Below are 10,776 nucleotides of genomic sequence, written 5' to 3' on the forward strand. Positions count from 1 at the left end.
ACAAGGTCCGGGATGCGAACTGCGGTGGATTACATGGGAATCTAGTGAAATAGCCATTATGCTAACTGCTGGTCCCAAGTTCGGTGTTTTCTGACAGGGTCTGGAGTAGGGATCCTCCTGCTCCAGCCTGCCAGTAAGCCAGGCCACAGGAATGTACTGTCATACCTGCTCAGGTTGGGCTGGGAATTGAACTTCGGCCTCCCATGAGGCCTCAACCTGGTGCATGGCATCTTCCCACCGCACTGGCTGCGGTCTTGGGTTTTATGGTAAGACAGGAAGACTCTGGAGGACGCTGAGTAGAGCAGGGGTGTCATCACCTGACTTAGGTTTCACGGGAGACCTTGGGTGGCTGCCACTGTCATGTGGAGACTGGCCTGAGGGGCAAGGAGGAAATGAAAGCCCAGCCCTCCAGGATGTGACCCTCACAGGAGAGAGGAAGGAGGCGAGAAAATGGGAAAGCATGTTACTATGGGTGGTAGTAAATCTTAGGAGGAAAATAGAGAAGGGGGAAGACATAACTACAGACTGTACCTAGGGGGAATGGTGATCATGTAATGAGAAACTGGGGTAATGGGGCCAGCAGGCGGCATGGTGGTTAAAGGCCCTGGATTCCCACTTGTCCGACCACAGTTTGAGGCCCGGACTTGGCAGCTTGCTTTCTCCCTTTCCCTTTCTCTGTTTCTCTCTGGTCAAATTTAGAAAGTAATAGTAATAGTAATTTTTTTAAAAAGAATTATTTTATTTAACTCTATTATTATTATTATTTTCCAGTTTGATCAGACAGAGAAAGTAAGCAAGCGAGCCACATGGTCCAGGATTTAAAAAAAAATATATTTATTCATTCATTATTTTAATATGACCAGAGAGAAACACAGAGAGAGAGAGAAAGAGGGAAAGTGAGGAAGCAAGCCACCAGGTCTGGGACTCAAACCATGGTTGGCTATATGGGAGAGCCTATCACTTTAACCACCATGCCACCTGCTGGCCCTTAAATAAATAATTCTTTAAAAAAATAAAATAAAAAGAGAAAGAAATTGGGGTAAGGGGGCCAGCAGATAGGGTAATGGTTACATTGCTGGACTCCCATGTAGTTGACCACAGTTTGAGTCCTGGACTTGGTGGTTTGAAACTCACACCAGGTGCGTGTGCATGCCAAAAACTACGAGAGGAGAATGGAGGATAAGGGATTGCTGCATGGCCATCGCCCCTGGTGGGTGATTTCTAGTGAGAAATCTGTCTCTGTCTCTCCGGCGAGTGCATGCACTCTATAGCAAAAATCTCTCCACCCCCCCAAAGAAAAGCAAAAAAGGAAATTGGGTAACGGTTATGTTGTTGGACTCCCACATAGTAGTCCGCAATTTGAGTTTCAGACCCCGGAGCTTAAAACTCAGACCATGCGTGTGTGCCCAGAATCCTGAGAGAATGGAGAAGGGATTGTGGTATGGCCACCTACCCTAGGGGTGAGTTCTCACTTTGTCTCTCTGTGTCTCCAGCGAGTGCACTTTCTGTATAGCAAAAGATCTCAATAAAAAAAGAAAAAAAAAAGAAATTGGGATAAGGATCAGGAAAAAAACAAAGCAGGTTCTCCATTAGGTGTGGTAGAAACTTCCATTTCTAGAGCAGAGGTCATCCAATGCATTCATTTTTACTCTTTTTTTCTTCTTTTAAATTAATTATATTTGCCTAAGGGTACATGCACCCGCCAGTGAGAGAGAGAGAGAGAGAGAGAGAGAGAGAGAGAAACCCTCATACCTCATAATGGGATGTGGTCCTGCTGCAGTCCCTTCTCTTCCATCTCTTCCTCCATTTGCATTTTGGTGTATTTTCAAGCCATTGGGTCCAGGACTTAATCTATTCAGCTGGCCATGTGAAATCTTGTTCCTTTAACCACTAGGTGATGGGGCAGGCTCTCTACACATTTTTTTTTTTTCTTTTTAAGTTTATTCTTTTCTTTTTTTTGTGTGTGAGACACACACACACACACACACACAAACACACACAAGTAGCATGCTTGGGTTTTCATGCTATGAGCTACCCTAGCTTCAGCCATCCCCGGGTGATGGCACATGTGAGCTAGGTGTGTTTGGAGAGGCCTTTAGACACGAACTTGGAACCTTCCATACCTGCCTCACAGAGCATGGTGTTACCACTGCACCACCGTCTAGCCCTCAAATTCTACTCTGTATCAGCATCACCTGGGAGTCGGATGTGTGAGAACTGGAGACTTTTGGTACCAACACCAGCAATGTGGGCTCTGTGGATCTGGGACTTGAAGCTTGGCATTTCCCACAAGGTACTTGGAGATGTGGAGGCAAGATAGGTGGATGGCCAGCAGCCCAGACTGAGGACAGCAGCTTTGTTTTGCATGACCTTGGATCAGTTAGAGTCTGATCTTAGGCTTTTTATTTTTTTATATAATTATCATTTTACTTAACTTTATTTATTTATTTTAATTTGACGGAGAGAGAGAGCGCATGCGGGGAGGGCTAGAGAGCTGCCAGGTCCAGGACTCGAACTAGAGTCAAGCATGTGGAAGTCCAGGGCCCTTAACTACCAAGCCACCTGCCAGCCTCTGATCCTGGGCTTTCACGTGTAATAAGTGGAGCTAATAATAGTGCCCACCATGTAGGGCTGCTGTGAGGGCTGAAGTCTTAGCACAGGGTCCCGCACATAATAAGCACTCAGTGCATTTGCCTGATTGTTCATTTGCGAGAAATACAGGAGCTGAGGCTGGCAAGGGATTATTTCCTGCAAAGGATAGAGAAATGAGGAGCAAAAGGAACAAAGAGAGCCCCTAGGTGTGGCCAGGGTGGAGAGTTAGAGTGGGAGGGAGTCGAGGCAGCCATTGCTCCCCGGGTGCACGCTGATGCTGGCCCAGTGGGCCAGATTTCAAGGCGCTCAGACACGGAGACAATAGGGACCGCCGCCCACTCGGACTGACCACCAGCGGAGGCCACAAGGGGGCGGGTGCCCGGCAACAGCGACGCGGTCCCCGGGCTAGCGGAGACTGCGGCCTGGCCTCGCACAGCGCGGAGTCCCACTCTGCCTTCCTCCATCCGCAGATGATGCTCAAGAACCGGCGGGCCACGCTCCAGGAGCTCCACCAGCACGAGCACTTCCTCACCACGCTCAATCAGGAGCTGATCAGCGCCATTCAGGACATGGAAGACAGCTCCGCCGTGAACGTGCGGGCAATGCTGCAGCAGCAGGACATCCTGTCGGTGAGACCCGCACCACGGCCCCCAGCCCCGCCTCGGCCGACGGCGCAGTGGGCGTGTCCGCCCCTCACGCCCGGCCTCCCTCCTGAGCACTCGGGCGCCCTCTCCTGGCCCATTGCACACACCCGAAGACGCATCTCTTCCACCCTTTGCCCCTACGCCCCAGGTTTTGGAGTAGGATCTAGGTCCGGGTCTCATCCCAGCTCCAGCGCTTACTGGCTGGGAGACCTTGAGTTAACCTGGTCTCTCTGAGCTCTGTGAGATGGGGCTTAGTAGCACCCACTCCAAAGGGGCTTGTACCTGGCACACCTACCTATGCAAGACAGAGCAGCTGCTACCACTGCCACCTGACTTTCTTGCAGGGTAATTAGGTGCTTTACATAGAGAACCTATGGGGTGGGACTGTTATCTGCATTTTAGTTATGAAAAAATGGAAAGGCAGAAGGGCTCAGTAACTTGCTCAAGTCACCAGTTGGCAAGGGTCAGAGCTGGCATTTCTTTTTCTTTTCTACTTTTCTTTTGAGACAAATTCTCATAGTATTGCACAAGGTGACTTTGAACTCACAAACTTCTTGCTTCAGCCTCCTGAATAGCTGGGATTACAGGGACAGGGCACTATAGCAGGCTGAGAGCTGGGATTTGAGTCAGGCAATCAGTATCAAGATCTGTGCTCTTTCCACCATGCTATTATTAGCACCCTCAGCCCAGTGCTGGCACTTAGGGTCTGTGAGTGAAGATTGATCCTAGGCTTTTTAAAGTTTTTAATAAGAATTATTTTATTTAACTTTATTTATTTAAATTTGATGAGAGAGAGAGAGAGAGAGAGAGAGAGAGAGAGAGAGAAAGAGTGAGTTGCAGGTCCAGGACTTGACCTGTGGTCAAGCATATGGATGGTGTGAGGAAGGGATTGGAGAGGTGAGGCCAGCCCAGATCAGATTGAGGAGGCCTTGTCAGCCAAGGGAAGGAGTTTAGAATTTATTTATAGGATGAAGGGGGGCCATTGGAGAGTTTTAAATATGAGAGGGAAATGGTCAGTTGTTTCTCTTCTCTCTCTCTCTTTTTTTTTTTTGAGAGGTTTTTGCTACAGGGTGCGTGTGCTTGCCAGACAGACAGAGAGAGACAGAGAGACAGAAAGCAAGAAATCACCCCCCAGGGGAGATGGCCACACTGCAATCCCTTCTCCTCTGTTCTCCTCTTGGGATCTTGGGCACGCACACACCGCCCAGCATGAGTTTTAAGCCACTAGATCCGGGATGTGAACTGTGGTCGACTACATGGGAGTCCAGCGACATAGCCTTTACGCTAACTGCTGGGTCCCTCTCTTTTTTAAAAAATGTGTGTGATCCAGCATCCAATCAAAGATTCACTTTATACTTAGTTTACATGTTTCTTTCATCTGGAACATTTCCACAGCATTTTTTTTTTAAAAGAATTACTTATTTTAATTTTATTTATTATTATTTTAAAATTTGCTATAGGGCACCTGTGCTCACCAGAGAGAGAGTCAGAGAGAGAGAGAGGTAAAGTGAGAAAGCAAGCTGCTGCCAGGTCTGCAGCTTGAACTGCAGCCACCCATGTGGGAGTCCAGTCCCTTAACCACCACACCATCTGTTGGCCCTGGTCAGGTTATTTATTTATTTATTTATTGATTTTAGAAGTTTTTGCCTTAAGGCATGTGCACTCACTGGAGAGAGCGAGGGACAGAGATGGTGAGAGGGAAGGTGAGAAGTTACTCCTCAGGGAGGGTGGCCATGTCTCAATTCCTTCTCCATTCTCCTCCTGGGATCTCGGGCAAACATGTACATATGCTCAGCATGAACTTCAAGCCACCAAGTCCGGGACTCGAATCGCGGTTGGCCGTGTGGGAGTCCAGCAACATAATTGCTTCACCATCTGCTGGCTCCACGATCAGCTGTTTTTTCTTTTTTAAAATATTTATTTATTTTATTTGTTATTATTATTATTATTTCTTTTTTGAGAAATTTTTGTTATAGGGTGCGTTCACTTGCCAGAAAGACAGAGACAGAAAGTGAGAAATCACTCCCCAGGGGAGATGGCCACATTGCAATCCCTTCTCCTCCATTTTCCTCCCATGATCTTGGGCATGCACACACACGCACCCAGTGTGAGTTTAAGCCACCAGGTCCAGGACTCGAACCACGGTCGACTACATGGAAGTCCAGTGACACAGCCATTACGCCAACTGCTGGCCCCAGTTATTATTATTTTTTAGTTGGCAAGAGAAAGGGAGAAAGTGAGATAGAGAAAGTGCGAGATCAAGCCCCAGGTCCAAGATTTGGACCATGGTTAGCCATGTGGGAGTCCAGTACCTTAGCCACCACGTCACCTGCTGGCCCTATGATCAGTTGCTTTTTAACAGAATGATCATTTCGATTGCTATGTGGAGAGTAGATCGAAGGAAGACCAGTTAGGAGTAGTTGTTGATATTTCATGAAAGATGAAGAGAACTTGAATAAGATAGTGGCACTAGGGTACAGAGGAGGGCATGGCTCTGAGAGCTGTTTGAGGGTTAAAGTCTGTACAGCTTGGTGACAAGAGTACAATAAGGACCCATTCTGCCTGGGTGAGTGCATGTGCGGTAGGGCATTGACTGAGGTGGGGTAGTGGGGGGGGTTAACATGGGGTAGGGTAGGAGGTGGGTCCCCCCCACCCCAGAGAGATGTTTGCTCTAGGGCACTTGCTAGCTGGAGAAACAGAGGGAGAGAAAATGAAAAATAACCTCTCAGGGTGATGGCCACGCTGTCATCTTTTCTCTAGTCTCCTCTCTGGGTTTTGGGCATGCACAAGCACATGCCTGGTATGAATTTCAAGCCACTGGGTCTGAGACGCGAACTGCGGTTGGCCACGTAGGAGTCTAGTGCCTTAGCCACTATGGGAGGTGGCTGTTTTGTAGCCTCTGATCAGGTTGCTGGGCCCGGGGGTGGGGTTGGGATTGAGGGCTTCTCTGCAGAAGTACTGAGTGGCCACAACAGGTGCCAAGGGCCTGCAGAGGCTAGGGGTGAGCTGATCCCATGCCTCCCGCAGACCATCATCGACATCTTGGAGTACTCGAATAAGAAGAGGCTGCAGCAGTTGCAGTCTGAGCTTCAGGAGTGGGAAGAGAAGGAGGAAAGCAAGATGAGCCGTAAGAATCCCTCGTCCACCCTCTCTGTGCATAGAGGTCAGCTGCAGGGCATTCTCCTTGCACCTGCCTTTCAGAAACCATCCGGCTGTCATCTCCCTGCTGGGTGGATGGAATGGCTTAGATGCAGAGCTGATGGCTTATCTACTCTGCACTTAGCATGTTCCAGGCCCCATGTGTCTGCATTAACATTTAAAAAAAATAATTATTTACTTAATTTTATTTATTATTATTTAAAAAAAATTTGACCAGAGAGAGGAAGGGAAAATTGGAAATCAGGTCACCAGGTCCAAGACTCAAACTGTGGTTGGCCACAAGGGAGTCCAGTGCCTTATCCAGGGTGTGTGCACTTGCACGAGTGAGACAGTGAGAGAGAAAGTAAGAAATCACCTCCAAGAGGGGATGGCCACACCACAATCCCTTCTCCATTCTCCTTCTGGGATCTTGGGTACACATTTACATGTGCCCGGTGTGTTCAAGTCACCGTGTCTGGGACTCGAACTGTGGTCAGCCATGTGGGGGTCCAGGGATATAACTGCTGCACCATCTGCTGACCCTTGTGTCTCTTTCCTTCCAATGTTGCCTCTGTTCCCATGGAGGTGGGAGACTCTCCAGGGCCCTAACTTTTTACCACCTCCCAGCTTTGATTGTGCTTACCTCATCCCAGACCCTAATCGATGGATTGAGGAGAGCCTTGCATCTCAGGCCTCCTTGGAGTGGTCCTTGAGGGAGGTCTTGCCTCCTGCCCCTCGTACTCTCCTGTACCCCTGCTCAGGCCTGGAGCAGCAGGTGGAGCAGCTGAATGCTACAATCAAGAAGACCCACGAGGAGGTGAGCTTCCTGAGCACGTACATGGACCACGAGTATCCTGTCAAGTCGGTCCAGATCGCCAACCTTGGGCGTCAGCTGCAGCAGCTTAAGGACAGCCAGCAGGTAGAGGAGCCCTGGCCCTGCCACTCTGGACTGCATGGGAGGCAGGGCTGGTGATCAACACCCTTTTGCTGGCCCCCAGGATGAGTTAGATGAGCTTAGTGAGATGCGCAAAAAGGTCCTGGAGTCTTTGTGTGACAAGATGCAGAAGAAGAAAAAGAAGATCCTGAAGTTTCTGGTGGTGGTGAGAAACTAGCTGCTGTGGCTAGTGTCCAGGTCCTACCCCAAGCCCTCTCTCCTCCCTGCCCTCTGCCACCAGCCCCTCTGCACCCTGCCAGTCTCCACCATGCACTCCTGCCCAGAAAGAGCATCTGGGGGCCAGACCTCTCCTTCCTCCGCAGAAAACCCAGCAGCCCCATGAGGAGGCTCTTGTGCAGAAGTCCCGGGACAGTGAGGACATGCGGAGATGCGTGAAGAGGTTCAGAGAGGTGAGTGGGTAGGGAGACAGTGGTCTCTCTCTAAGTGGGGAAGGGGTGGGTGGTCCCCAGGACGTGGTGTTAGTCTTCCCCTTTGCCTGTACCATTACTGTCACTCATTCCTCTGGGAAGGAGATTTGCACTGGCCTAGGCCTCACCTCATTGACCAGCCTTATTGGCCATGACCACTAACAACCTCAGGAAGCATCATCTACTCACCCGTTGACCACTGCCTATCTTCAGCCCTTAATTCTTGTCACTGAGCATCGCCATTATTGGCGTTAATGACCTTTGTCATCACCACTCTCTCCAATTAATTTTTATTACCACACACCCTCATCAGTTTCCAGCATGAGTGCCCTTCACCATCTCCACCAGCTTCAGTTTATTCTCCACGATCATGCAGTTCCATCCATTTGCATCCTGTCTTCATCCTCCACGGTCAGAGGTTTTTGCTATAGGGTGCATGTGCTCGCCAGACAGACAGACAGAGACAGAGAGACAGAAAGCGAGAAATCACCCCCCAGGGGGGATGGCCATGGTGCAATCCCTTCTCCATTCTCCTCTCGGGATCTTGGGCACGCACACACACGCGCCCGGTGTGAGTTTAAGCCACCGGGTCCAGGACTTGAACTGCAGTCAACTACGTGGGAGTCCAGCGACATAGCCATTACGCTAACTGCTGGCCCCGGTCCCCTGACCTTTTCAGCACCATTGAGCATTGTCACTAGCTGTGAAACAGCCCCACCCTACATGGAAGGTCCCTCTCTGGAGCCCAACGTGTCCCAGTGAAAAAGTCCACATCGTTTCCCCAGATAGCTTTCTTCTCCATCCATTTTGTCCTTTTCTTCCTGGGGTTGGGAGAACATGTGGCTTCTCACCCCTGCCCTGCTGTGCCTCTCTCCCCAGTTTATTGGTCAGTTTGAGGAGGAAATGCCCATTTTAAAGGCTGAGGTGGAGGAGCTCCAAGCCCAGATGCAGGAGCCTCGAGAGATCATATTTCAGGATGTTCTGCTTCGGAGACCCAAGTAGGTGATCTTAAACCAGCTGTGCTCTGGCCTGGAAGGGGCTGTCTGTGCTTGGGGAAGGAGACCTGGGGCTCCATCTCAGTTCTACCACCGACTGGGCAGGTCTGACTTCTCCCTGGGCCTCAGTTTTCCATCTGTACACAGCAAGCTGGTTTAGATAATCATTTTTTATTTTTATTTGTTTTAGAGAGATCTTTGCTATAGGGCACGAGTGCTTGCTGGAGAGACAGAGACAGAGAGACAGAAAGTGAAAAATCTACCCCTGGGGGATGACCACGCCACAATCCCTTCTCCATTCTCCTCTTGGGCTTTGGAGCACACACGCACACATGCCTGGTGTGAGTTTTAGCACTGGGTCCAGGACTCAAACTACAGTTGACTATGTGGGTGTCCAGCGATGTAACCATTATGTCATCTGCTGGTCCCAGTTTAGGTCATCTTTAAGAACCCTTCCTGTTCCCTGATTCCATGTGTCAGTCAAGTAGGTGCACCCATTCACTTCCAGGTTGTTGAAGAAGGTGGGGGGCAGGGTGAGGAGGTGGCTCCAGGGAAGACATAGCACAAACATGGAAGGATGTCCTTTATGCTTGGTAGGCTTTGGGGCCCAAGGTTAGAACTTCCTTCCAAAAGCAATTCTTTGCCTGCCTTCCCTTGGGTCAGAGGGACGTAATCCTCTGTGGTTGGGTTTGGGGTTCTCCCAGGCCAGGCCAGGCCTCTCCATGAAGGCACCACAGGGCTATGTGTGGCATTGCCCGGTCTTTGTGAGTTATTTAATTTTTCTTCTTTGTCTCTGCCACTTTCTCCATTTTCTTCCTTCACCTCTTCCACCTCCTTCTTTCTTTATTTTTAAAAAATTCTTTATTTAATTTAATTTATTTTTTTAGAGAGATTTGTATTATAGGGCATGCGTGCTCGTCAGAGAGACAGAGAGAAACAGAGAGACCAAAAGTGAGAAATCATCCCCTGGGGGAATGGCCACACTGCAATCCCTTTTTCTCCATTCTCTTTTGGGGATCTTGGGTATGCAAACACATGCACCCGATCTAGGACTCAAACCATGTGGTCAGCCATGTGGGATCCAGCTGTCTTAACCACCAGACCACAGGGCTTGCCCAGCTTCAGCCCTCTTCAGGGAAACATGAATCTTGCCAAACTCTGTTCTTTTCCATTTGGATGTTTTGTTTGTATGTGTGTGTGTCCATGTGTATGCACAGTGGGGCTTCGGAATCACAGGACATGTTATGGGGTGTAGAATACCTACGGTACAGGGCAGGGGTCCTCTGAGGGTGTGCTCTCTCATCGCTTTACCCTGGCATTCTGATGGCTTCTGACTCCCCTCTCTGATACTTGCCCTAGGTGCACCCCAGACATGGACGTCATCCTCAACATCCCTGTGGAGGAGCAGCTGCCCTTCTAGGAGGTGTTGCCGTGGCCACTCCTCCCTGTTCTCTTCCCAGCACTGGGAGCCCTGAATTCTTTACTTCCGAGACTGTGTCTCCATTCAGACTCCAATCTGCAGCCCTTCTCCCTTCTTCCCACTCTTCCCATCTATAGTTTCTCTCTCTTTCTCTCTCTCTCTCTGGTAGGTGCTGCTGCTTGGGCCAGGTGAGAATTCATTTTAACCTGCCAGTCTTTTTTTTTTTTTTAACCAATAAAGCTGGATTTGCAGTCGCTTACTGGTGGTATCAGATGTCCCCAGCTACGCCTTGCGGAAGACTTGGCGTAAATGGACTTTGTCTTCAGATAAGGGACAGGCAACTGTGCCAGTTGTATCTGGGGCTCAGTACTTCTCCAGAAGAAGTGCTGGAGGGAACCCTTTGTACAAGTTCAAGGCTGTGTGCCTCTGGCCACCCACTCCTGAGAAACAGGAGCCCAGCTTCCCTTCTAACTTATTCCCTGATCTGTGTGGCCTGTGCCAGGGCAGAAGGGAGATCCCAAGTTGAATGCACCTGGGACCTCTCTGGCCTTCATCACTGATAGCCTCTGTCTTCTAGTCCAGCCATCCGACTGCCCACTGCCTCTGCCTCAGCTGCGTGTGGACA

General features: G+C 49.7%; 1 protein-coding gene across 5 annotated transcripts in view; it reads left to right on the forward strand.

Annotated features, from left to right (window-relative positions):
* The window catches only part of CUNH20orf96 (chromosome unknown C20orf96 homolog), a 19,550-nt gene extending 9,193 nt beyond the window's left edge, over positions 1-10,357 (forward strand). For 3 of the 5 annotated variants that reach the window (XM_027774266.1, XM_006154695.2, XM_006154698.2), the window contains exons 5-12: positions 2,135-2,293; positions 3,063-3,221; positions 6,264-6,363; positions 7,136-7,293; positions 7,373-7,474; positions 7,632-7,718; positions 8,616-8,734; positions 10,091-10,357. In XM_027774266.1, coding sequence (XP_027630067.1) covers positions 2,135-2,293; positions 3,063-3,221; positions 6,264-6,363; positions 7,136-7,293; positions 7,373-7,474; positions 7,632-7,718; positions 8,616-8,734; positions 10,091-10,151 — 945 coding nt within the window. In that variant the 3' untranslated portion in view covers positions 10,152-10,357. Of the gene's footprint in view, positions 1-2,134; positions 2,294-3,062; positions 3,222-6,263; positions 6,364-7,135; positions 7,294-7,372; positions 7,475-7,631; positions 7,719-8,615; positions 8,735-9,162; positions 9,228-10,090 lie in introns of those variants that run through there. The other 2 variants (XM_006154696.1, XM_006154697.2) reach the window with 2 other exon arrangements.
* Positions 10,358-10,776: the final 419 nt, after the last annotated feature.

Source organism: Tupaia chinensis, unplaced genomic scaffold (genome assembly GCF_000334495.1).
Source record: "Tupaia chinensis unplaced genomic scaffold, TupChi_1.0 Scaffold000418_1, whole genome shotgun sequence".
Lineage (NCBI taxonomy): Eukaryota > Metazoa > Chordata > Mammalia > Scandentia > Tupaiidae > Tupaia > Tupaia belangeri.